The sequence below is a fragment of the Dipodomys merriami genome, unplaced genomic scaffold (genome assembly GCF_024711535.1).
Source record: "Dipodomys merriami isolate MVZ:Mamm:240054 unplaced genomic scaffold, mDipMer1.0.p SCAF_188, whole genome shotgun sequence".
Classification (NCBI taxonomy): Eukaryota; Metazoa; Chordata; class Mammalia; order Rodentia; family Heteromyidae; genus Dipodomys; species Dipodomys merriami.
The window spans coordinates 983,086-1,010,912 of NW_027203248.1; the positions used below are offsets into that span (position 1 = coordinate 983,086).

The following is a 27,827-nucleotide window of genomic DNA, read 5'->3' on the forward strand; positions in this document are numbered from 1 at the left end:
ACTGGAAAGGAACATGAGGAAATTTTGAGAGATGAAGCAATTATTTTCTTCTTGTTTGGGGAGGTGGTTATGGATAAATACAATTGCCAAATTCAATGACTGTACTCTTCAGTGCATTTCAAGTATTGGAAATTATAATTCTCTTGGGAAAAGCCTTTTCATAATTGTTGGCCCTAAACAAAGTTGTGAAATTCTTTTCTAGGAAAGCACTGTGTGGATAGTTCAGTGATGAGGCCTTTTCTCATCTAGAACTGTGCTGGTTAAAACATTCTAACTCATCACATCTCTGTAGCAATGATGTCTCATATAGCTGTACTCTGTCTTTAAATAAGGAGTTTACAAATAAATGTATGTCTTTTATTAAAATTTTTAGTGTGGTCCTTGGAATTGAACTCAGGACATTAAGCTTGTGAGGCAATACTGTATCACTGAGCTACATACCCAGCCCTTCATAAATCTTTTTTTAAATTCTATTTTTTATTGTCAAGGTGATGTACAGAGGGGTTACAGTTGTATAAGTAAGGTAATAAGTACATTTCTTGTCAAACTTGTTACCCCTTCCCTCATTTTTCTCTTACTTTCCCTCACTCCCAACCCCTGCCCTCAAGTTGTACAGATCATTTCAAACATATATTGTCTTGTGTATATCAATATTGCATTGGTTCCCACCTTTTCCTTTGTGTCACTATTCTGTTGTTCCTCTTCCCTTCCCTAATTTAAATAAGTGTATATACAATACCAGGGTCCCAACTGGGAATATACCATAAGGGAAAGAACATACAAAAGAAACAAAAAAATCAGAGTACATTAAAAACAACAACAAAGAAAAACCTCTTCTGTCCATGTCTTGGAGTTCATTTCGCTTAGCATCATCTTATATGGTCACAAGTACATAGCTATTGAGCTATTCTGCTCATCTACGATTATCCTAGACTTATACTAATTATTGCATATAAGGGAAACTATTATTGCATATAAGGGAAACTTTATAAATCTTTATAAATCTTATATTACTAAATTTTGCCACACATTAGGGTAGTAAAGATGTTCATATATGGTTTAAAATGCCTAAGATAGAACAAATACAAAAAGAAAACAAAAACCCTTTTTAAATTACACAATTATATTTTTTTCTTTTTAATGTCACAAGCTTATTTCCTAGTTAGTTTATTGAAACCTAAAATAATTCCCACAAGCCAAGAAGTGTTTGTGATTCATAAAAAATATACCCATAAGAGTGTGTACTTGTAGCTGTACTTTATGAATATCCATAAAACATTTCCATGCTTCTTGATATGTTTATTCCATTTGGATAAGAAACAAGCAAATAAAAATAAAGCACATTTATTATGCTGATCTAAGCTTTTCATCCAAAAGTTCAAAAATGGCTTCTTCAGCTGCAGATTGAAGCAATCTCTGAATTAGCTGATCCAAGTATTTCTCACCACATAAAAATTCCTGATAAAAAGAGAAAGTTAGTATAAGCCTGATGCTATAGTTTATATATGGAATGTCCACTAAAGGCTCATGCAGTGAGGGCTTGGTCTTCAGTATTATGAAAGTGGTGGTAATTTTTTTTTTTTGGTCGGTCATGGTGCCTGAACTCTGGGCCTGGGCGCTGTCCCTCAGCTCTTCAGCTCAAGGCTAGTGCTCTACCACTTGAGCAACAGCACTACTTCTGTTTTTTGTTTTTTAAAAAAAATTTGCTTATGTGGTACTGAGGAAACAAACCCAGGGCCTCATGCCTGCAAGGAGTGGTGGTAACTTTTAAGATGTAGAGTCGAATGGCTTTAAGAGACCACTGGGGCTGGAACACCTGAATAGCCAGGAGGATCTCAGTTTGTAGCCACTGGGGCAAGTAAGTCTGTGAGATCCTTATCTACAATTAACCAACAAAAAGCTGGAAATGGAGCTGTGGTTTAAGTGGTAGAGTGCTTGAGCAAAAAATAAAAGCTAAAAGACAGTTCCCATCCTGAATTCAAGTACCCAAGTATTTCTCTCTCATATGTGCATGCACACACACACGTAAATACCTCAATCCTGCAGGTGTGCCACATGAATGTGTGTACTGCTTCTTCACATCCTCTGGATATGGCTAAGAGAAAGTCTCCTTAGGCTCACCTCTCTTGTGCCAAGCTTCCAAATTTAATCTGTGTTTTATGATAGCCTCTGTCTCTCTCTGATCCTTGCACAGGCTAGGTAAGCACTCTATCACTTTTTCTAAAATTAGAAATAGTGGGGTTTTGTTTTTGTTGTTTTTTTGTTTGTTTTTTTGGTTAGTCATGGGACTTGAACTCTGCCCTGGGCACTGTCCCTCAGCTCTTCAGTACCTCAGCCACAGTACCACTTCCGGTTGTCTGGCAGTTTATTGGAGATAAGAGTCTCACAGACTTTCCTGCCCTGGCTGTCTTTAAACTGTGATCCTCAGATCTTAGCTTCCAGAGTAGCTAGGATTACAGGCATGAGCCATTGGTGCCCAGCTAGAAATATAGTAGTTTTGAAATCTAGATGTCCTATGAAATTGCTTTTAAATGGCTCAAAAGCAACACAGACTTTATAGAGAGAGAAATAAGGTAGGAAAAAAGACAAATGGAATATAGAAAAAAGTGTTAACAATTGTTAAATCTACATATAGGACATGTAGTATTTGTTGATTGAGTCTTCAAAACTATGTAAGTTTGAACAATTTCAAAAATAACACTAAGAGCAAACACTTCTCTCTGATGTTTACTGGGTAAAATTGTTTCAGTTGCTGGGCACTGGTGGTTCACAACTGTAATTCTAGCTACTGGGGAGGCTTAGGTCCTAGGATCGAGGTTCAAAGCCAGCCCAGGCAGGAAAGTCTGAGAGTCTCTTATCTCCAATATACCATTCAGAAAAAGCCGGAAGTGGCACTATGGCTCAAGTGGTACAGTGCTAGTCTTGAGCGTAAAGAGACTCAAGGAAATGCCCAGTCTCTGAGTTCAAGCACCAAGACCAGCAAGAAATCAGTCAGTCAATCATATTAATGGTCAGTTGGGCAGTGGTAGTTCATGCCTATAATCTTAGCTACTCATATTTCAGGATATGAGAATCAGGGTTTGAAGCCACCTTGAGCAGATTCTCCAATTTATCAGTATGTTAGCTTTGAGAAAAAAAAAAAGCCAAAAGAGGGCTTGAGCCTTTAAATTCAAACCCTATCACCAGCATAAAAGGAAAGGTATTACCAGTATAATACTGATCATCACTGTAAGCAAAACAACAGGAAAAAATATGGTGTAATCAGATCAATGTGGCTGAATATGTTTGGTTAATACTTCATGTTTCCTTAGGAAAGGGAAGTTAGCAAATAATTTTTCTTTTCAACATGGTTGTGCTATGCACCTTTGCAACATGGCCACATCCTGCTGATTTTAGGAAGTGGTATAAGATACACAGAAATCTGTCAACACTGAAAACACAGATGTCTACTTTGCAAAATCAGAACTTTAATTTTGAGTAGAAAATTGAACAGAATCTAATGAAAGAAGCCTTACATATACATAAACCAAAATATGTATATGGAAACTTTCTATCTTTTGTTTTTCCCACACAATACTTTCTGGGAAACAGTTCACTTTCCCCATTCAGTAGCTGCACAAGGAAAGTTTTCCATGCTCTCTGATTAATGTGTTAATTAAAGTTAGCGTTGTTAGATGGGATTTAGATATGTAGTGTTCAAATAATCTTAATAGGGTTTTCCTTTAATAGTATAGTATTGGAGGCATCAACTCGTGTGACCCCATCTGATTTCCTGTGTGCATTGAAGGTGCATGCTGGCATGCATTCCCTCTGGGGAAGAAGTGGGAGCCCCTTCCTCCAAGTCTGGGTAAAGGTCCCACGCTTGCTCCAGCTCAAGTAAAGGTTTGCAGGAAGTGCCATTCGTGCTCCTCTTTGTTAACCCCAAAGAACAAAGCCTCAAGATTCCTTCCGTGTTTTTCAGTGGAGCCCCACCTGCACCTTGCTTCCTCTGTATTATCTTTGATCACATGAAACTGCTCCAACTCTTCCTGCTCACTGATTAAAGGTTGCTAACTTTTTCTTATTATCCACATTCCCTCAAAATTATTTAAGGCCAACTTTCTGTCCCTGATTGTCCCGTGACTGCAGACTTATCTTCTATGTCCCTATGCTGTATATAAGTATATGATGTTTTAATAAACTTTGTCTATACCCGCATGGTATGGTCCCTTTCTGCCTACCAGATGCATGTTTCCCGGTCACCACTGAGGAATCAGCAACAGTAAAGTTATAACACCTGAATCTAATGACTATACATTATGGTATATAGAATTTGAAGATGCCCATTGGTGTACAAATCTCATATAATTCCTCTCTTAACTGCAGAACATCACTTTAGTGGTTAGGTGATCAGCTGATTTTTTTTTAATCTGTATGTGAGAGTACTGGGGTTTGAACTGAAGGCCTGGGGCTGTCCTTTAGCTTTTTCACTCAAGGCTAGCATTCTACCACTTGAGTCACAGCTCCACTTTGAGCTTTTCCTTGGTTAATAGGAGATAAGAGTCTTATAAGCTTTTCTGCATAGGCTCGTTTCAAACTGTGACCCTCAGATGTGTCTTCTGAACAGCTAGGATTACAGATGTGAGCCGTGGGTGCCTGGCACCAGTTCACTCTGAGCTAATAATAAAACTACAACAACAAACATTATCCTGATGGAGTTCACCTAGTCATGTGAGCCCTTAAAACTGCCTGAAGCCAGTGCTGCAAGAGGAAATGGGAAGCTGAGCGAGAGTATTTGGAGCAAGCCACTTAGAAAGCAACTTCTGGCAGTTGGTCTGAGAGCAGCCACAAGGTGACTGCCAGCAAGAGCATGGGGGCTTCAGTCCTACAACTCAAGACCATGGAATTCTGACAGGTAAGAATGTGGGAAGCAAATCATCTCCAGAAAAGCATGAAGATTCCAGTTGTGAGACAGCAAGAGGAAAACAACTCACTTATGCCTGGAATTCGCCCATGCCAATCATGAGATAGGGTTGGAGCAAAACTCAAAGCCTTTGCTTAGCATGTGTGATGTTCTGAGTGAACCACCAAGGAAAATTCTAAGAATGAATGGTATTGTTCTAAGCTACTAAATTTGTGGCAGTTTACTACCCAGAAATATATGTGTATGAGTATAACAAAGAATTTGGATTTAAACAATAACTTTCAAACTAGCATAAAATTAGATCTCTTAGCAAACTACTAAGAATGCTTATAATTTTTTAAATGTCCATACTGAGGCTTGAACTCAAAGCCTGGGTGTTGTCCCGTAGCATTTTTGCTCAAGGCTAGTGCTCTACCACTTGAGCCACAGTTCCAATTCGGGCCTTTTGCTAGTTAATTAGAATCTCACAAACTTTCCTATTTGGAATGGCTTCAAACTGCTATCCTCAGACTCCTCAGTAGCTAAGATTACAGACATGAGCCACTGATGACCAGCCATGTTTATAAATTAGCTTAATGATTTTAAGCTGCTTGTGTAATATCTCAGACTTAACTGTCTAGATTTTGATTTTACTTCTTCCTAAAGCAAAGCTACATAAAGCACAGCAAGTAGTATTACCTTAATGTCACGAACTTCATATGCTATCCTGTGGTCAGTAACTCTATCCTGGGTGAAATTATATGTCCTGATTCTCTCTGACTGGGCTCTTGTTCCCACCTGTCCAAATCAAAAGGCAAATTCAAATCAATGATGACAAAAAAACAATTCATACCTTTCTCACAATATCAAATATAAGTGGCTTCTCTAACAGTATCAATGTTTTCTAAAAGTCGTATGTACAAAGACAAAGGCAGGAAGAACTTAATAAGAGCACTACAGTAGTTTGGGACTGGAGATGTGGCTCAGTAGTACTGCACATATTCAGCATGCACAAGGCCCTGAGTTCAACTCCTAGCTGCACTTAAAACAATACAAAACAAAAACAAAATAAAAACAGCAATACTACCAGTTTATAGAGCTTCATAATTTAATCCTCCAGGTCTCGGTCTCCTGAGTAGCTAAGATTACAGATATAAACCACTGGCACTCAGAGGTATTTTCATTTGTGTGAGAAAACACTATTTTCTACACAAAATGATGATTGTTTTATTTTTTATTTTTATTTATTTATTTATTTTTGGGTCTGGTCGTGGGGCCTGAACTCTGGGCCTGGGCGCTGTCCCTCAGCTCTTCAGTTCAAGGTTAGTGCTCTACCACTTGAGCCACAGCGCCACTTCCAGCTTTTTTCTTTTTTCTTATGTGGTGCTGAGGAATCGAACCCAGGGCCTCAGGCATGCAAGGCAAGTGCTCTACCACTGAGCCACCTCCCAGCCCTGATGATTGTTTTATACTTGTTACATTATTACATTGTTACACTAAATCTTACCTGCAGTTTTCTAGCACTTTGTTGTTGACACTTTTCTTTCTCAATAATTTGTTGGTAGAGTCTAGCTCTCAACACACGCAAAGCTATTTCTTTATTTTTTAGCTGTGACCGTTCTTGTTGGCACTCTACTACTAGACCTGAAAAAAAAAAAGGAACATTCTGAATGAGAAACATTAATTACAAGATCACAAAAAATAAAAGATTTTATATTTGTACACTTTAGAAACAGATGGTAGCTGGGTGCCGGTGGCTCATGCCTATAATCCTAGATACTCAGGAGGCTGAGATCTGAGGATCCCGGTTCAAAGCCAGCCCGGGCATGAAAGTTTGAGAGATTCTTATCTCCAATAAACCACTCAGAAAACTGGAAACTAGAGCCATAGCTTTGAGCAGAAGAGCTGAGGGACAGTGCTCAGGCCCAGAGTTAAAGTACCCCCCTCTCCCCGCAAAAAAAAAAAAAGAAACAGATGGTATTATGTAATAGGTACCTGTTTTAGAATCTGATGTCTAAATGAACTATCTCACATGAGAAGGCTGAAAGTACAGACATTTACCTTTACTTTTATTCCCTGAACTTATCCTCTCCTTTCTCAATTATCCAGGTATCTATGCAATGATGCCAATGCTACTCACTGTTGCTCTATTTCTATTCTGCTCAAGGAGTACTCAGCCTTTCCATACACAAAACTACAGAGCTAATTTGTTTTTTTTCCATTACTGGGGCTTGAACTCAGGGCCTGGGCACTGAGCTTCACTCAAGGCTAGTATTCTACCACTTGAGTCACAGCACACTTCCAGCTTTTTCTGTTTTTGTGTTATTGAGAGATGATATGGAATCTAAGAAATGGGAGGATCCAACACAAAACAAAGAAGAAAATCCTCTGGGATGTGTCCCAGAGAGAAACTACTCTAGTTCGGACCAAGTTGATGGAGTGATCTGTTAGGGAGTCTCCAGAAAGCACTAGCACTGTAGAAAAAGATTGATTTGATTTTATACGGCTTTTAAAAGCAATAGAATGACAACAATGGTGGCTCAGTGGTAGAGTGCTTGCCTTGCATGCATGAGGCCCTGGGTTCGATTCCTCAGCACCACATAAGCAGAAAAATAAAAAAGAGTCTCAAGACAACAATTACAAGAAAAGCTGGGTACAGTCACAGCTGTACTCCTAACTACTCAGGAGGCTAAGACTTGAGGAAAATGGTTCAAAGCCAGCCAAGGCAGAAAAGATAAAAGTAAAACTTTCATCTCCAAATAAAAGAAAACGTAAGTAGAGCTGTAGCTGAAGCAGTAGAGTGCTAGCCTTGAGCAAAAAAACTCAAGGACAGCACCCAGGCCTTGAATACAAGCCCCAGAACTGGTCAAAATAAAAGAGTAAGCAGATAAAAATAATGAGGTATTATTATACTACCTGGTGTAACAGTACTCTTTTAGCTGTTCATTTTATGAAAGCAGTGAATAGCAATTTCCCAAAATACGAGTACTTAGAAGAAGAAATAGGGTACATAAGAAAGCTAAAATCCTCCTCTATATGGAAAAGTTTACATACCTTTACAATTATTGATCCCAAGAGCACTATCTGTCTATTATTAAGGTAATTACCTGAAGAATTTAAGGAGGTTAAATCTAGAAAATGAGAGGATCAAAAAGAAGAGAAGGGGAGATGGAGGAGATGCCCAATTTTGTTATAGGATTATACCATTCACCTTTTTTTTCTTTTTTCTTTTAGTGGTGGCACTTAAGTTGGAACCCAGGGCCTTGATCTTGCTAGGTAGGTACTCCACCACTTGAGCTATGCCCTCAGGCCAGGACTTTTAAAATTATACAGAAAAATTATAATAAATCATATAAAATAATTTTTAAATGAAAAGGAAACACAAAATCCTTTATAAATATGGAAAATGATATAAATATAGACAATATATCTACCATGTAACATTTTAGTTAAAAGCATTATGTCTATGTGTTGATGGTCCATTAAATTATATTGCCTTGTGATATCAGCCATGATTTTCACACAATGATGAAGCGAGTAAAGCCTTTCTCAGAATGTGTCCCTGTTGTCAGTACAGTATATTGAAACTCACCTTAACTAATGTGAGACTAATTCACAGTATCCCAGAATTACCAATATCGAAATGATGCTTACACAGCAAAATGCAATGGAGCTAGCAGTCAAGGTATCAGGTAACAAAAGATTTAGAGCAGTAGCATGTCCAGTCCTGCTTCTGTGTTGCATCTATATTTGGGCTGGCTCCCTCCTGTTGCTTACCCCTGCCTAGCAAACCGGAGCAGCTTCACTGAACAGATGTGCTGCTTTCTGCATCACTTGAGAGAGGTACCATTTCCCAACAGGGAGGGAATAGAAACGCATAGGGATATCAGATCCACAATCCCAGTGTCATCTTTAAAGGAACCAGACACCAGCATAGAGCTGCTTCCTTTTAAATGCTGGTAGTTTTACACAAGGAAATGCATAAAAACAAAGTGGCTGGCTGACCTGTGGGGATGTGGACAAGCCTAACGGCACTGTCTGTGGTATTAACATGTTGACCTCCTGCGCCTCTGGCTCGAAATGTATCTACACGCAAGTCCTTGGGGTCCACTTTCACATCTACCTAGAACAAAAAGGTAATGTAAGTAAATTCTTTTTTTTTTGTTGTTGTTGTTGATCATGGGTCTTGAATTCTGGGCCTGGGCACTATCCCTCAGCTCTTCAGCTCAAGGCAAGCACTCTACCACTTGAGCCACAGTGCCACTTCCAGTTTTCTGGTGATTTATTGGAGATAAAATCTCACAGACTTTCCTGCCAGGGCTGGCTTTGAACCTGGATCCTCAGATCTCAGGCTTTTGAATAGCTAGGATGACAGGTGTGAACCACCAGTGTCTGGCTAATGTAAGTAAATTCTATAGTTGATAAATTTAATGTTAAGCTCAGGCTGAGATGTTTCAAATAGACTGAACTGTTTTGTATTAAGCCAATAGGCTAAGAGAAGAAATAATGCAAATGCTTTTTCTTTTTTTTTCCTTCCTTTTTTCTGTTTGGATTTAGGGACTAAACCCAAACATCTTGGTCAGGGGAAATGGGTCACCTTACTTAGGGAAGAGCTGAGATTTCTCATTAGAGATCTAAAGTATAATCAGTATTCAAAAAGAGGTTTTCCTAGAAGCTAAGCCTTTCAGCACAGTAGTCATTTAAATGGAGTGGTTTCAAGTTGTGCGGGTAAGGTTACCTCATCTGGCTGAGGGAGGACAATAACTGTCATGGTTCCAGTGTGAATGCGCTGCATCCGAGAGGACAGCCCCACTTCGGGGATTCGCTGGACGCGATGGATCCCACCTTCATACTTCAGATGTTTGTACACATCGTCACCTGAAATGCGGGCAGCTGCATGATGCAGTCCTCCTACGGGAGAACACTCAGAAATATCACTCAGAGTTCTACTGAGAACAGTAGGCAGGTATGAAGTTTCACGATGCAGATATATTATTAGTGCATAAAAGAAAATGTGTCAAAGTAGTACTTGTCTCTAGAGAACTAGATAAAAGTTTTATAGTTTAAAAAAAATTTGCTGCTGTTTTGAGACAAGGTCTCACTAATTTCTTTTTTGTCAGTTGTGGGGCTTGAACTCTGGGCTTGGGTGCTGTCCTTGTGCTCTTCAGCTCAAGGCCAGTGCTCTACCACTTGAGCTACAGTGCCACTTCCGGTTTTCTAGTGGTTTATTGGAGATAAGAGTCTCAAGGACTTTCCTGCTTGGGCTGGCTTTGAACCATGATCCTCAGATCTCAGCCTCTTGAGTAGCTAGGATTACAGGCCTGAGCCACCGGCGCCCAGCAAGGTCTCATTTACATAGCTCAAGCTAGCCTTGGATTCTTGGTCCTCCTGCTCTCGAGTGCTATGATTATAGTTGTGCATGATCACGTCTGGCTTGAACATTTTTAGTTCCTATTTTCTATAATAAATATGTTTTATTTTTGTGAAACTAGAGTTTTAATTCAGGGTTCCCCACTTACTAGGCAGGTAGTCTACCACTTGAGCCACACTCTTAGTCCCCTTTTGTGCCAGTACTGGGGTTTGAACTCAGGGCTTCAAGAACCCCTTTCACTGGAACTCTACAATTTGAGCCATACCACTTCCAACTTTTTGCCGGTTAACTTGGAGATGAGTCTCACAGACTTGTCCACTTGAACTGCTATTCTAAGATTTCAGCCTCCTCAGTAGCTAGGATTACAGGTGTGAGCCATCAGTACCAGACCACAGTAATAGTTTGAATTCTCCAGGAATTAGTGTCAGTGAAAGCCAGCGTCTAGATTTTCCTGAAAAATTTGTTTCCTTCTTCCCAATGCACAGTTATTCTGTTCACCTATAAATGTGGTCTCTGGAGAACTTAGGAGAAAAATTAAAAGTAACTCTACTATTACTCTCCCTTCAATGAAATCAATCCTCTTCCCTCATGGGGTGTGGAGTCTACTTTCTGGCTCAAGTTTGATGAGGAATCTTTTTTTTTTTATGATTCCAGGAAGATGAAACACTTGCTCACTTGATCCAGATCTTATTCTTTTAGAGATGAAGTAACAACTTAATAGTTTCCTATTAGTTTACTTCTAGGAATACTGTGATTAACACAGGTCCACAAGAGTCAAAATATTCTGATTGCTGCTTTGACTCTTGTCCAGTAACTACTAGGCCCTCCTTGCCTTCCGGAGCCGAGTGCCATTACTTGGTCCCTGCTACCCAGGAGCCCAATCACTCCCACAGCTTACAGGCTTCTCAGTCAAAGACCAAAGTTTCTTCCCACTGTAAACCTCAGCTTATGGAAAAGAATAATCACAGAGCTTTTCAATGGTACCAAGTCTCCCTTGACAAATTTATTTCTCACAGTAATGGTGAAATGTCTTCTGGACACATAAAATTAGTACTATTACTTCATGTGACCTCCTCTGAGTTCAACTGATGAATAGAGAATAAGAGAACACATAATTACAAACACTAAACTGTGCAGGGAGGAGGAGGAATGTGAGGCATCTCACTGATTCCCTTTAACTTGGAAAATATTTCCACACATTAGATTGCAGGTTTACAGCATAACAGTGTCTGACTCATTCACAAGAGTCCATGGCGACTATTTTATAATCATTCCGCTTGGATTATTGATGCAATGCTTAAGTATTGTTTATATTTGTAAAGTAACAAAACTGTGACTTTAAAATTTCATATATAAATTTTCACATAAAATTATTTTCAAGCTCTGTTTTTAGTTCTGTGTGAATCTCTGGGTAGCTGTAAGTTCTCTCAATTAATTATTAAAAAGTTATACAGACACATAAGATTTTATATAAATATTTTATTAGGTATGTTCATTTTTTCTCTATTTTAGCCATTCCCTAGAAACATTTTTTTCTTTTCCTAAATGGAATATCAATTAAATATCCATTAAAATTATTTCATGATTTCAGTTTTCAGTCTTTAATTTTAAAGGTATTTGAATTTTGTGTGTGTGTTGGGGGGTGGGGGTACTCAGGTTTGAATTTAGGGCCAGCACAAGCTGGTTAGGCAAATGCTCTGCCATTTGACTCATACTTCTCTCCCTGGAATACTGTTTTCTCACAAAAGCTCTGGTTATACAACTTCCACATTTACTGGATATCTCTACAAGTATGCACACTATAACCACAAACTTAAGAGCAATTTCCTACTATCTTTAAGACCCTAGATTTAATTTCTAGCACCATCCTCAGGAACCAGTATACAAAGACACATATACCTCCATGTTTATTGCAGCACTGTCCATAATAGCCAAGATTTGGAAACAACCCAGATGCCTCACTAATCATGAGTGGATCCAAAAATTGTGGTACCTATATACAATGGAATATCATGCAGCCATTAGAAAGGACAAAATAATGCCATTTGCAAGGAAATGGATGGAACTAGAGCAGATTATTTTGAGCGAAGTAAGCCAAGAACAAAGAGACAAACAGCACATGGTCTCCCTGATATGTGGATGCTAAAGCCAAAATACAAGAAGATATGGCAAACAGGACTCAAGAAACAAAAGACAGCCACCCATTTTGTCATATCATTGCTAAATGACTCCATATTCTGGACCATATATAAGGTAGATACATGCATCTAACAGTGGAAAGCCAGGAGTAGGAACAGAATAAGTGGGAACAGCCCACACTAAGCAAAAGGAAAGAAATGTAAACATCACCTGATGTGGAAAAAATAACTTGTAATGTCAAAGCTCATAGAATTCACAAACTGTATAGACCATGATAATGACAATTTGCCTTGTGAAAATTAAAATGTGCTTGTGACTAAAAAAAAAAAAAATTTCCAGCACCAAAGCAACAACAAAACAAACCATCAAGAACCCACTCATCTTCCTAAATGATCTCGGCTCTTTCCAGTTTTTATTCATTGGCATAAATGAATGGGACAATCTACCCAGCTAAGAAGATGAGAATGTCTGTTGTTCATTCCCTCTGTGTCGAAGAGATGAATGGATATAGTTGGCTCTGAATCAGAAGGACTTAAATTTAATCCCAGGATTGCCATTACTTATCATCTGATCCTGAATGACTCACTTCCCGAGTCTAGATGTTCATCTGTAAGATGAAGTTAATAGTATCTGTCTCACACAACTCACAGCACCACAGGGATGTAAATGTTGTGTACACAGGTTAAACTAGACAAGCATACTAGGCAAGAATACTCTTTTATATAGTGCTTGTGCTCTTTCAAGTTCTCTTGCATGTAACCCTATTCTTCATTCAAAAGCCAAACTATGTTTGGATTCTTCTTTTCTCTTTTTGGTACCTAGATTTGAATTTAGGGCCTTGTACTTTCACTTGGCTTCTCCATTCAAGGCTTTATCACTTGAGCTATACTTCCATGGTCAGCTAGTTAATTGGAAGTTAAGTCTCATGGACTTTCCAGAGACTTCAAACCAGGATCCTCAGATCCTGACCTCCTGAGTAGCTAGATTACAGGCATGAGCCACCAGTACTGGGCAATGTTTTTTTTAAGGAATGGTAGATGTCTATCCTCCACAGGAAATTTTTCTTCAATTCACATGTCCTTTCCTTCCTTCCTTCCTTTTTTCTTTTTTTTGCCAGTCCCAGGGCATGAACTCTACGACTGGGCTCCTTTGGCTCAAGGCTAACACTCTGTCACTTGAGCTACAATGCCACTTCCAGCTTTTTTGTTGATTAATTAGAGATAAGAATCTCAAGGACTTTCCTGCCTAGGCTGGCTTCAAATCATAATCCTCATATCTCAGCCTCTTGAGAGCTAGGATTACAGGTGTGAGCCACCAGTGCCTGCCTTTTTTTTTTTTTTTAATACGTCCTTGGGGCTTGAACAATAGGTCCTCAGGCCTGAACAATGTCCTGGAGTGCGTGCGTGCGTGCGTGCGTGTGTGCGTGTGTGTGTGTGTGTGTGTTGGAGGCTAGCACCTAACCACTTAAGTCACATCACCACTTTTGGCTTTCTGTGGTTAATTAGAGATAAGGGTAACATAGTCTTCCCTGCCTAGACTGGCTTAGAGCCACGATCCTCAGATCTCAGCGTCATGAGTAGCTAGTATTTACAGTCATTAGCTACCAGTGTATGGCTCACATATTCTTTATTAGAAGAATAATATAGGGCCAGGTAGAATGGCTCATACCTGCAACCTCAGCTTATTAGAAAGACAAAAATTGGGAATGTGGCCAGTAGTAAAGTGCTTGCCTAGCATGCATGAAGCCCTAGGTTTCATTCCTCAGTATCACATAAACTGGAAAAGCCAGAAGTGGCACTATGGCTCAAGTGGTAGAGTGCTAACCTTGAGCAAAGAAGCTCAGAGACAGTGCCCAAGCCCTGAGTTCTAGACCCTGGACTAGCAAAAAAAAGACAAAAATTGGGAAGATTATGGTGAAAGGCCAGCCTCAGACAAAAAAAAAAAAACACCAAAACCAAAAATGAACAACAACAACAAAAAAGAACCAGCAATGCTTCCATGTCAAACATCAATCACTAAGCCAGAAATGGTTATATGTGCCTTTAAGGATCCCAGCTATGTGGAAGGCAAGAGAATCAAGACCTGAGGGACACACCAGACAAAAATGCAAGATACTCTCTGAAAATGAACTAAAGCAATAAGAACTAGGGTCATAGCTCTAGTAGCAGAGAACCTGTCTAGCCAGTATAAGACCTTGAGTTCAAACACAATACTGAAAAATAAAGAAACAAACAAGCCTCTGTATTTACATTATTTAACAGTATTTAATAGATACAAGACCAGTTTTTTAAAAAATAAACAACATGGTGATAACCAAGATCAGGGATAAAATAATTTTAAGTACTTTTTAATCAACAAAATCTTCAAGTATACCTACCATAATCAGCTGGCGTATAATTCAACAATTCAAATGTCCAGTGTTTATAGCAAGAATAATTTTGGTACATGTCAAATATTTCTCGGGTAAACTGTTGACATATATCTCCTAAAAGAAAATAGGCAAAGTACAAAATTTGAAGCAAGACATCTTTAAGTACAAGCCTTTTAGGGAATAAGTACTATTATCAAAGATAAAACATTTAATGGACTTTCCAAGCCATATTAATATCAAATCAAGGAACATCTGAGTGTTGTTTTAGAGCTTTTACAATAATTTGTTTCTAACCTCCTGTGGTTCTTCCAGATGACACTTCTAAAATCACATCACTTTTGTCATATTTCTCCTTTGGCACTAGACTCTGAAAAAGCTGGAAAAGAAAGCATCAGCACTGATATGTATATCTTCCTTGATGTTACTTGAACTTAAATAAATGCCCTCAAGCCACTAAAAAAGCCAGTAATTAGCAAAATTATATAGCATGTCCATGAGTTGAGTTCCAAAATGCTATTATGAGTAAATCTAGTCAGAGTAAAATAGTTGATCAATTCATGTTAACAGTGAAGTTACTGTCTAGGTGTTTTTTTCAATGCTATCAGATTATCTTAATTTTCTATAACATACACATTTAGATCAAAGTCCAGAATGGTCCATCTAATTTTCTTCAGATTTTATCTCTTAAAATTAGTTCCAACCAGTAGTTTCTTTCATCTAATAAATGAAACAAGGCTTTGGAAGTGTTCATTTAGAATAATGAAGACTTTAATATATGATTACATATTCTCCCCTCTAATAAATGATGGTAGAGACCATACTGTGCCTTGCAATCTCCATGGAGTCCCTCTCTTTAAAGACTGTCTTGAGTACTCTCCAGATAAAGTTCAAGTATTTTCCCAGATGTGACAAGCCAAGAAAAAAAAGGAAGTGGGGGGGGGCGCGGAGAAGGATACGTTTTTGGGGGTTTTTTTTTTTTTTGCTTTTTAAAAAAGCATTAGCTATATCAGTTATATGGGGAAGGTTTCATAGTTAACATCTAAAAAAGACTTTTTGTTTTTTTGTTCTGGGTCTGGGGCCTAAGCACTGTCTCTGAGTTTTGTTTCGTTTTTTTTTTTTGTCGGTCATGGGCCTAAACTCTGGGCCTGGGTGCTGTCCCCTCAGTTCTTCAGCTCAAGGCTAGCACTCTACCACTTGAGCCACTTGCACGTTTTTCTGCTTATGTGGTGCTGAGGAATCGAACCCAGGGCAAGGAAAGCACTCTACCACTGAGCCACTTTTCCAGCCCTCTCTAAGCTTTTTTTGCTCAAGGTTAGCATTCTACCATTTGAGCCACAGCTTCACTACCAACTGTTTTGGTAGTTTAGTGGTGATAAGAGTCTTACAGACTCCTGCAAGGGCTGGCTTTGAACTGTGATCCTCAGATCTCAGCCTCTTCAGTAGCTAGAATTACAAGCATGAGCCACTGGTGCTTTGCTAAAAGGAGATTCTTAATAAAGAATCTTCCAGGGGCTGGGAAGGTGGCTCAGTGGTAGAGCGCTTGCCTTGCATGCCTGAGGCCCTGGGTTTGATTCCCCAGCACCACGTAAGCAAAAAGAAAATAGCCAGAAGTGGCGCTGCGGCTCAAGTGGTAGAGCGCTAGCCTTGAGCTGAAGAGCTCAGGGACAGCGCCCAGGCCCAGAGTTCAGGCCCCATGACCGGACCCAAAAAAATAAATAAATAAAAAATAAAGAATCTTCCACTAGTGGAAGAAAAATGGGGAACCGTTTTCTTATTATTAAAAGATCTAAATCAAGCTAAAAGTACCTATGTGTCATGACTTGCTACTGCCAAATTCCGAAACACTCAATCTCTGCTAGAAATGAGATAGTGTGATAAGATCAGATACCTTACTTTTTAACTGGTTAAAGCAACAATAAAAGTAATTGATACCTCTATTCACCCCACTAGGTCCTCAAAAGCCTCTCTCTTAGATTCAAGTAAGATGATGCAACTATGCCAAAGAGAAATAAGGCATATAGTACTGTGTTGTTTATAAACAAACCATCCATTGAGTTAGAAGGAAAAGCTACAGAAGTTACTATGAATCTTGAGACCCTGGCATACCAGAGCCCTATTAAATCTAATTAAAGACCTATATTTATCAATGGTCTCCATGCCCTTGGATTGATTATAGTAGATCCACACTATACAATTCTTTAACTAAAAACATAACTATCAATCTAATCCATCCCCTTCTAAAACTTAATAAGCCCTGACCTTTTCTTTGCCCAGCCTATCTTCTATCTTCTCTTCACTGGCAGGTTAAAAGACTCAACTTTGAGTGTGTGTGTGTGTGAGAGAGAGAGAGAGAGAGAGAGTACTGGGGCTTGACACAGGCCTGAGTGGTGTTTCTGACCTTTTTTGCTCAAGGATAGCACTCTATCACTTGATTCAGAGCTCTATTTCCAGCTTTTGTATGTGAATATGTGTGGTTAATAGGAGATGAGTCTCATAGACTTTCTTGCCTAGTCTGGCTTCAAACAAGCAATCCTGAGAGCTTAGACTGTTGAACTGTTAGGATTATAGTTTGAGCTACCAGCACCCAGCTCAGCTCTCACTTTAAATTTTGCTCCGGGAGTCACTGTTGTATTTACTGATATCCCAATTTCTTCAGTATCATTTCACAGCAAATTACAGCACTATGTCAAGCTTAATTACTTGTCATACTAAGAGAACACTTAATAAATCAGGATTTAGGAAGTACTTTGACCACAAAAGCACAGTTTAACAGGGACAGTATTTCTCCCTATTAACAATGTTGAGATTAGTTTATATACTACAGCATACCTCACTATAGAGGGTGTTGATTTTTTGACCAATGATTTGCCTTTCTTCCAATGCAAGTTCTTGTAACTGCTCTTCATCTTTTTTATTTAGATCTAAAAACCAACAGAAATAACATTTGAAAATGCTTACAGAAAATCTCTTTAAAAAATTCTTATATTATTCAAGCCCCACGACCGACAAAAAAAAAAATTCTTATATTAGTCTACTTAGGCATATGTTTTGTTTTTTGAGATGGGTTCTCACTTTGTAAGCCTAAAAGGGCCATAAACTCATGATCTTCCTGCCTTCGTCTCCCAATTGCTGGGATTATTGGTGTGAACCACCATAGCCAGCCTCTACAAGGTGTTACTTCAATTGGAAAGGCAAGGGATTCTACAATAGAACAAATTGAATACTTTGAGAATCAATCACCAAACATTTCTAAGTGCATACAAACATCTCAGAGTGAAAAAGAGTATGATCTTGCACTCACAAAGGTTGTGATTTGAATCTATAAGTAATTAGAGAAAACAGTGATTAATAAAACATATTTAAAAAGAAGTGGCTAATTAAATCTAAATCCAAATAAGTTTTGGAGCAAATTGAGGTGAATACTTCCTGCTTGAGGGTAAACAGCCAGAACTCAAAACTCTTTGATGTAGGTTCAGCATAATTTGAACCTCCTTCATTTGTTTAGGAGAAGTAAAAAAAAAAAAAAAAAAAAAAAAGCCATTGAAATTTCTTGATACATTTATATCTAGTACACTGAAAAAAAACCAACAACACTAGGGAGTTCAAATAAAATATCTCTTTATAACCTGTGCTTCATGAAGACAATGGTCCTTTCACATTATTTCAAAGCAGAAAGTTAAGTCATGGGACTAGTTTAGCAAAACAAGATAACAATGATACAGTGGCCAAGAATTGTGGATTCAAGGACCTCAAGGATCCCAGGATTGCAAATTAAGGGAGAAAATTCTGATAGTAATTACAAGAAAGAAAACAGAAATGAAGAATCATAATTTTAAATGATGTAGGACTTCTTTTAATAGAGACTTCTTTAATAGAGAGAACTCTATAAATTTCTTCTGAAGTCATACAACTCAATGGAGTCTGGTTAGAGTCTGGGCCTCATTCATGATTTCAGCATTTAATATTTAATTGGTGCTAGACATTCTTCCAGTTGTTGAGAACACAAGGATGAGTAAAACGTGGGTCAGATCATACTCACAGTTATACTATGTGCTGAGGACACACTGCCAGTGTGTCTCAGTCTAGCCCAATGATAGCACTCCAGGAGGTCTTCTGAACTAACTCTTAATTGTGGATCATCTACTACAGAATCGCAACATCACCACTCTTACCACATTGTGAGTATATTCCACTAATGGAAATGAAGCTGACAGTTACTCTACAGATACCACCTGGCTCAAAAGAATTAGAAAAATTGTATCTTGGGCTGGGAAGGTGGCTCAGTGGTAGAGCACTTGCCTTGCATGCATGAGGCACCTGGGTTTGATTCCCCAGCACCACATAAGCAAAAAGAAAAAAACGCCGGAAATGGCGCTGTGGCTCAAGTGGTACAGCGCTAGCCTTGAGCTGAAGAGCTGAGAGACAGCACCCAGGCCCAGAGTTCAGGCCCCACGACCGGACCCCCCCCCCCAAAAAAGAAAATTGTTATCTTATAAAATTAATTTTGTGGTCACTTATCACCTGCTGTAAGATTCTAAAATATAATTTTCTTCAATTTTTTCATATAAGAATTGGGCAACCTATTATGTCTTATGTTGGGTGATATAGAAGATATAAAAATGAGTAAGACGCAAACCATGTCCTTGAGAATAAACAATGGGGTTAAGGGAGGAGGTTGACACAGCAACATAAAAGGATTATAGTACAAAACAGAAAAAAAGTTACAATGCTTGTTTTGTTGGACTGAAACAATATGGCATCAATGCTGGGCACCAGTAGCTTACACCTATAATTCTAGTTACTCTGAAGTTGAGGATCATAGTTTGAACCCAGCCTAGATAGAAAAATCTGTGAGATTCTTATCTCCAATTAACCCAAAACAGCTAGGCATCAGTGGCTTACACCTGTAATTCTAGCTACTCAGGAGACTTGAGATTTGAAGATCTTGGTTTGAAGCCAGCCCAGGCAGGAAAGTCCATGATTATCTCCAATAAACTACCAAAAAGCCAGAAATGGAGCTGCGATAGAGTGCTAGCCTAAGCAAAAGAAGCTCAGGGATGATGCCCAGGCCCTGCATTCAAGCCCCAGGACCAGCAAAAAAAAAAAGCCAGAAGCAGATGTTGGCTCAAGTGGCAGAGCCTAAGGAACAGTGCATGGACTTAGTATCATCTCAAAAACAGTAAATATGCATATTTAGCATCAAAGCCAAACTTTTTAAGGGTACTGACAATATTTATGCATGTATCCTGGGGCTTGAATTCAGGACCTGAAACTCCCACATGTTTTTTTCCTATAAGTCTGGTGCTCTATCACTTGAGCCACACATCCACTTCCAGCTTTTTGCTAGTTAATTAGTGATAAGAGTCTCAGACTTTTTTTTTTTTTGGTCGGTCGTGGGGCCTGAACTCTGGGTCTGGGCACTATCCCTCAGCTCTTCAGCTCAAGGCTAGTGCTCTACCACTTAAGCCACAGCACCACTTGCGGGTTTTTCTGCTTATGTGGTGCTGAGGCTTCATGCATGCAAGGCAAGCACTTTACCACTGAGCCACCTTCCCAGCCCCTCATAGACTTTTTCTGTCGGGGCTGGGAGCAAACCACAATCCTTATATCTCAGCCCCCTGAGTAGTTAGAGAAATAAGCTACCAGCCACCAATACTTATATGTATCAATATTTCAATATTGATATATAAATACATCAATCATGTATTTATACACATAAATATCGTCCACTTACTTTTACACATTGATTCTAATTCTTTAATTGCTTGTTCAGCCTCTTGAATTTCTTGGTAAATGGCTGCAAGTGGTGCCAACTCAGCATGCCTTTGGTGTAAGGACCTTTGGTCCCCTACATTCACAGTGATATCCAACAAACATTGATGGAGTGATTGGTACTCCTTTTTCAGGTCTTCCATATATTTCTTTAGTGCTTTATGCTTCCACAGCATCTTGGTATCTTGATGGCAATATCTTCTAGACCAATTCTTTTTTAACAGAAGATGGAAAAAGTGATTCTTGTTTTGTCTCAAATCCCACAGCCTTGTATCAAGATGTGTCTGTCTCAATTGGTGAGGATGCAGATAAGTGTGACACTGATGGTGAGCATTAAGTAATGGATGTCTAAACAGCCAAATACACAGGTGACGATTCATCTCAGCAGCTGAACTACAATAATACAATCTGGGGGAGAAAAAAAGGAACTCTAAAGATATATGGCTTAACAAAGCTGGAATGAGTTTCAAATCAATCTTATTTCCCTGACTCAACCAGCTCCCAACAGTCCCAAAATTCAGCAACACACAAAAAGTTTTAAAATCTTTGAATAATACCATACCAAAGGAAATGGAGCTGGGCACTAGTGGCTCACACCTGTAATTCTAGCTACTAAGGAGGCTAAGATCTGAGGATCTGAGGATCCAGGTTCAAAGCCAGCCTGGATTGGAGGGTCTGTGAGACTTTTATTCCAATTAACCACATAAAAAAAGCAAGAGCTGTGGCTCAAGTGGTAGAGTGTTGGCCTTGAGCACAAAAGCACAAGAACAGCACCCAGATCCTGAGTTCAAGCCACCGGATTGGCACACTTGCAGGTGCTTATGCATGCAAGCATATTCACACATACATATACAATTGCAGCGAAAGTGAAACTGACTGTGTACAATAATTATTTGTTCTGTCCTCTAACAAAAATAATAAAAAACTAACAGAAGTATACAATAGTTTTATTAAGAAAGGGAATGTTCAAAAAAATGCTTAGCTTCTAAAAATCCTGAAGCTCAAAGTTGAATTAGGAGTCAAAATTGATTAAAATCAGCTTTTGCAACCTCAGGTGCATTCGCATATAAGCTCATTTGATCTCACTAGCTCTGCTAAGTTAGTACTATCATTTAGAAAAGAAAATATTCCAAGTGCGTTCTATAATACTTAGTATTTTCAGGGTTGTGCTGAAAGATTTAATATACCAAACCACATTCGGAAACTAGAAAAATGCACCAGTCCCAGTAGCCAAAAACTCACTACCTCTCCAGCAGAAGCTTTGGTGCGGTTTACTTCTCCAGCACGCCAGAGGGACGTGCCTGCTTGGTAGTGAGAAGCACGAAAGGATGACAGATTTTTCTGATACTGTTGCTAGCATAAATTTCCATTTTAGCAAAATGTCCATCAACGCTCAAGGTCATGGACTTTAGGGGGAACAGTGAGACCTCCAGGGTTACCTACGCCTGAGAAGACCAAGGCTTCACCATCATCCACGACACCTACAGTGAGACTCTAATTCTGTAAAGAGCAATTAATCAGTTCAAGGCCTGCCAAGAGTGACACGTGCAAATCATACTGTGCCACCTCTGTGTTATAAGATGACTCTATCAGGAGGTAGAACGCGAAAGCGTGGAGGGAACGAAGATCAAGAAAGAACTGTCACATCAAAGGAGGGGAGGAGAGGAGGAGGAAAAACACATAAGCTTTCCTTACTGAGGTTGGAACCTTCGGTACCCAGTACATTTCAACCCGACAGGCACTTTCACTTCCGGGATTACTCCTTCCGGGTTAACGTTTGCTCCGGTGTGTGTGGGGGAGGGGCTCCACCTGTCTTGATCTTTCTCCAAAATAGTCCTTTGCGTCGTTAACAATAAACGGGAACGAAAAAGACTGCAAAAAAGAGCATCGGGCGGGACCACCCTTGGCAGTACTTGCCTGAAGCCGATGTCCGGAGCGTGGTTTGCGGTGGAAAGGTTCCAAAAAGGAAGGGACAACTTCCCGGCTCTCCACCAAGGAACTCTGGGAATTGTAGTTTTTCTGCGGCTGACGTCTCTCCGCCCTTCAAGCACCTCCCCACACCTTTCACTCTTGAGTAATAGTATATCTCTTGTTTGGATTAAGAGATCGAGGTTTGAGTCCTGGGGCAGTGACTCACACTCATGAGATCTAGAGGACCGTAATTTGAGGCCAGCACCAAGACATCCACCCCACCGCAACAAAACAATTGTAGTGTTGCACAATACTAATCCGGGCTTCTATGGAGATGTAGATAGGATCAAAATCAAGGGCCTACTGGGGGGCTGCGGGAAAGGGGGAGCTCTAGACTTTTATCTAAATAGTATAGTAGTAGTAGTGTTGAGGCAGGATTGATTGGGAAAAGGAGACATGGTAAACTGCAGTATTAGTACAAGGAAAACAAAAAGAATTAAGAGCAGCTTTTGCCATCTGACCTTGCCTGCTGGCCCAAACCAGTGTGCTCTGAAACTGAGCCAGGACATCATTAAGGCCTGTATCCTAGAAAAGCAAATACTGGGGAAAACAACACTAGTATGAAATTTTTATCTTAAAAGATGGACATCTGTCTTGGGGGGTGGGGGTGGAGGGAGGCAGAATACCTTCCTTTGAGGGGATGCCCAAAGTTTAATGAGTAGGCCAGTCTTAGAGGCTCTGAACCCAAGTGGTGTTTAAATGTGCCAGTGTGAGATCAACATTAGGTTAAATCTTACCCGCGCCCCCCCCCCATGTCAAAGAGCTCAGTGTGTTTCCCTTTGCATACCCACACTGTTAGGAATGTGCCTTGAGGCCTTTTTACTGTCTGTTTGCTCCTTGTTTGCTTACTTAAAAGCTCTGCCAAGTTTTACCATTGTGACTTGTATAAGGAAATTCATCTTGTGAGATCAAAGTCAAGGACCTGGGACTAAAACTTTAAGGGTGTCTACTTCTAGAGAAACACTTCATAAACCCTCACCGGAACAGGTGACAGTAGTAGCTGAAGCAGAAAAGAAAAAGTGCTGGGTCATAGTGGCTCAAGATCCAAGTGATAGCGTGTCTGCCTAGTAAGTGTTTAGGCCCAAAGTTCAAACCTTCATATCTCTGAAATAAGCAAGAGAGGTCAATATTTACAACATATAGGTGAAATTTCCTGTTACACCTAAAACAGTTTCTAATATATATATGGATATATATACATTTATCTAATGAGAACACATTTTCACTAATGCAAAACTTCAGTGTACATGTTAATTGTTGTACTTTTTACTACTTGAGAAATACCTAATGACTAAAGAGATCTAAATTGGTATATTTTTTAAATCAACAGGAAATAAAAAAAGACCTGAAAGGTACATAAATACAGTGAGCTGGCTTTTTAATTCACTGATTACAGGTGGTATTGATCAAGAACAATCAATTAAAATAAAAAGAAAGTCCTTGCAGACCCTCGGTGATCCGGTGGCTACAGTTAAGGACTAAGGTCGGCCTGCTCCAATCGTCACTGCTCTGCCTCCTTTGATCCCAGGTGCTGGTGGTGCATGGTAATTGGCAGGGACTGACATGACAAGCACAAGGGACATCTGTGCTGTTGCCTGGTGGGGACCGACCGTGATTCCCAAGGTTCCCATATCTGGTGCTTGCTCATTTTGAACCCATGGCATCAGCAAAAGTTGCTCACCTTGCCTGAGACCGTCTTTGGTAAATCAGAATCTCTTAGAACCTCAAACCCTGTTTACAGGTACAGACCCTGATGAAAGGCTTTTCAGGGGCAGCTACTTGAGCAAGCCTGGCCTGCAGCTTGTCTCTGAGCAGTGGAGACCTGGCTCCCCACCTGTGTACTCCTCAAGGCGTATACAACCTCCAACATCTAGTCCTCACTCCACATCCCTCTTCTCCAAGCCTTCAGGAGGCCCGCCCAACAGGAGTGTTGTGCCTCAAAAATGCTACCAAACTAGCAGGCCAGATGTGCCTTACTAGGGCATTGCTCACAGTGTGCTGTAACTGCAGGTTAACTGGAGGGTGGTGGGCAGTCCAGTGACCATGAGGATTTCCCCTCCCAACAGAAAACTGAGTGGGAGGGGCTGGGAAGGTGGCTCAGTGGTAGAGCACTTGCCTTGCATGCCTGAGGCTCTGGGTTCGATTCCTCAGCACCACATAAGCAAAAAGAAAAAAAAAGCCGGAAGTGGCGCTGTGGCTTAAGTGGTAGAGCGCTAGCTTTGAACTGAAGAGCTGAGGGACAGCGCCCAGGCCCAGAGTTCAGGCCCCACGACCGGACCCAAAAAATTAAAAAAAAAAAACTGAGTGGGTATAAATGTAACTGTTCTCACCACTAAGTAATATCTCAGACCTATTTGCAGGACAACATAGTGGATGCCCTCAAAGTGAGAATGTAGATAGCCAGGAATGCAAAATGTACTGTGATAGCGATGCGAGTGGACACTGGACATTTAAACCTCTCTTGGACAACATGAGTCCCTGAAGAGAAATCTGAGTTCCCAGAGATCAGACAACAGCTTGAATAAGTGACAGAAAACTTGTGTGAGCTTCCTGATAGAGTGTTAGTGGCATTCCTAGTGTACATTTGCTGCTATTAACTATTTCTACAGCTCTAGAGGTATTTGTAGCTGAGAAAGAGAAGGAGTCTGATTTCATTTCCCTTCTCTACTTATGAACTACAGAGAGCAAGACAATCCATCAAGGCACAGACAGTGAAAGGTGGACAAAAGAAGTTTATTTACACTATTTACACCAGAAAGGAGTCTTGAGACTACCTTGTCCTGGGCTAGATACCCAGAACCAAGAGCAACCTCAACCACCAAACCTCCAAGCCTCCAACAAGCAGTCCTGACCCCCCCCAACCTTTATGAGTTGGTCTGCAAACCTCCAAACCTCAGCCCTCCAAAGCTCTAAAGCTCCAAAAGGGAAGGCTTTCCCTTTCTGCCCTTCCTCCTCCTCTGCAGACCTCTCCACTCTCCACAGGCCTGCCCTGCTCTGCTCCGGGAGGCGCCTCTCCACGGGCCTCTCTAGAGGGAGGTCCTGAATGACCTCCAGAGGAGGCCCCAATGACCTCCAGAGGAGGCCCCGAATGACCTGAAGGAGGCTCCGAATGACCCCTCGAGGAGGCCCAAATGACCTCCCGAGGCTTGCCCTGTCCTCCACAGGCCTGCCCTGCTCCGGCAAGGTTTCCCCTCTTGCCATCTCCCCTCCACTCCTACTCCTCCCCTTCCTCCCGGCTAAGTCTGTACTAACTCCTTAATGGTTTTCTCCTAACAGACCTTCTAATGGTTTTCGCCTAACGGTTTTTCCAACTGCCCTTCATGCTCCTCCCCCAAGCTGCTCACTGTCCAATCATTTCCTGACAGCTCGCCAGGTGGGGCTCGAGGCTCCACCCCTCCAGTAGCATGCCACGCCCCTCAGCGGCATGCCCCACACCACTCACTTTACACTTTCACCCAGCCTGCTGCTGGGCTTATATCCGAACCAGCCTCTGGTTTGTCTGGAGAGCTTGAAGATGATGCAGAGTTCCTAAGCCCACCACCATCCTTCCCAGAGTCTACTTAATTGGCCACCATTTTGGCCCCTCCATCAACCCTGACACCCAGCCTTCTTGCCCCATTCCTGGCACTTCACTGTCAAGAGCTCCTGCCACCTCTTCTGTCACTTTCCCAGAGCTGGCACCTGCTTCCTTCAGGGTACTGGTCATTAACAGCCAATCACCTCCAGCCTCTCAGATGAAAGCATCTTCCAAAACCCAAGGTCCCTGTACCTTCTCCTACCCTAAGCCAAGGATGGTGTTAGGGGCATGCTGAGCAGTGAGCCTCCAAACCCTTGTCCTTTCTTCTGCCTCTTCTAAGCTCAAGTTCATTTTGTTCCTATCTGAAAGAACTATCTTCTTGTGCTAGCAAGTCAGCCCAATACCAGCTCCCTTCCATATCCTTCTCCCTCCCCTCAACTTTCAAGATCATCTTCGGCAGCATGAAGTCAACTACTTTTGTGCCCTTGTTAACTCTTCTTTCTTCAACTGGACAGCTGCTCTAGCCATGATGGCAGCCATCATTTCTTCTGTCTTCACTGGCCTGGTTATTACAATGGCTTCTGTCACCATTACCAGCACATCCAGCAGCCTCTGCTTGGTTTAGGGGTGCATAATACAACCCAGCACCACTATCACTCACTTTCAACCTTTCCTCTTTGGGCTTCCCTGCAGGAAGATCCTTGTGGTGTTTAGGCAATCTCCCTTCCTGGGCATCAGTCCACACCTCTGGTTTGTGACTCCCTGGTGCTGCTCAGGTGGCTTTCAGTGGCAGAAGCATCAAGTGGGTTTGGTAGTTGGCTCACTACTTCAGCCACTGCCCAGCCAAGCTGACTCTATAACCTTCAGCAACACCACCATCCTTGCCTTTAACAGTCCCTTTAGCCCTTGTTCCAAGCCCTCTCCAGGGCTTATCCAGGCGGATTTCATCCAGCCTGCGTTTGGGGCTAGCCTTTGTCTGGAGCTTTGGTTCTCTTTCACTTCTGGAAACTGAGGCCTTAGCCACTTGTGTTTTGCCAGCACCAGCGCAGATCCAGGTGGCAGCAGACAGCCCTGCTCCTTCAGCTTTCCGCCTTTTGGCATCTCTGCCAGGCCTGCTCCAGCCTGCCGCAGAGACACCACTGCCTCTGGCTTCAGGAACATGATGCGGACAAACATCTCAGGGTCCATGCTCTATTGTTGGGATCTGTCTCCTTTTCACATCTTGGGGCTCAAGAGCCCCAGCTGGCAGTGGGGGTCTTTGGGTTCATGTGATGACCCGTGGCACCAGCTCTACCTCCTGAGCATTTAGCTTCAAAGTCTGACAGAGTGGAATCATAGACTCTCCTGTGGAGCCTCCTCAAACCAAGGCTTCTTGTGAGTTGGGCTTCCTTTGGGATAGGCGGCCCCTTTATTTTCCATTGGGGGGGATCCAAAGACCCCCCAGGGGGTAGACAGCCCTTGCTGCCAGTTCAGCCCCCTACACTTCAGGTTGGTGCCTCAAGATCTGTGAGCATGGCAAGGAGCCTGGGGACAGACCGCTGCTCCAAGGGAAGCTTCACAACAGGGAGATACCCATCCCTGAACCAGCTGCCCCCCTGGCCCACCTGCCCCTGCCCTGCCAGCCTTGTCTCCATGTACTGACTTGTCTCGCCGACTCCTATTGGTGGTGGCCCTGGTCTCTTCGGGTTCCTAGGTCTGGCTATCCATATCCTAGAAAGTGGCACAGTTTAATTAATGGTAACAGTGCTGACGCATGAGTTTTCCAATGATGTTTTTTTCCTCCCTTCACTTTTAAGGGATGGGG

General features: G+C 41.1%; 1 protein-coding gene across 3 annotated transcripts; it reads right to left on the bottom strand.

Moving 5' to 3' along the window:
- Window positions 1-1,114: 1,114 nt before the first annotated feature.
- Mtrf1 (mitochondrial translation release factor 1) lies at window positions 1,115-27,827 on the bottom strand. 3 transcript variants are annotated; one of them, XM_070026687.1, is made up of 10 exons: window positions 27,666-27,827; window positions 20,498-20,943; window positions 17,593-17,684; window positions 15,058-15,139; window positions 14,770-14,877; window positions 9,621-9,793; window positions 8,888-9,005; window positions 6,390-6,526; window positions 5,582-5,680; window positions 1,115-1,458 (listed from the first exon to the last, which is right to left on the bottom strand). In XM_070026687.1, exons 2-10 carry the CDS (start codon window positions 20,913-20,915, stop codon window positions 1,348-1,350), a joined length of 1,338 nt encoding a protein of 445 aa, XP_069882788.1. In that variant the 5' UTR covers window positions 20,916-20,943; window positions 27,666-27,827; the 3' UTR covers window positions 1,115-1,347. The 3 variants fall into 3 exon arrangements, with proteins under 3 accessions (XP_069882788.1, XP_069882789.1, XP_069882790.1); XM_070026688.1 differs by lacking the exon at window positions 27,666-27,827 and adding an exon at window positions 24,188-24,206; XM_070026689.1 differs by lacking the exon at window positions 27,666-27,827 and adding an exon at window positions 22,231-22,483 and having other exon boundaries at window positions 1,116-1,458.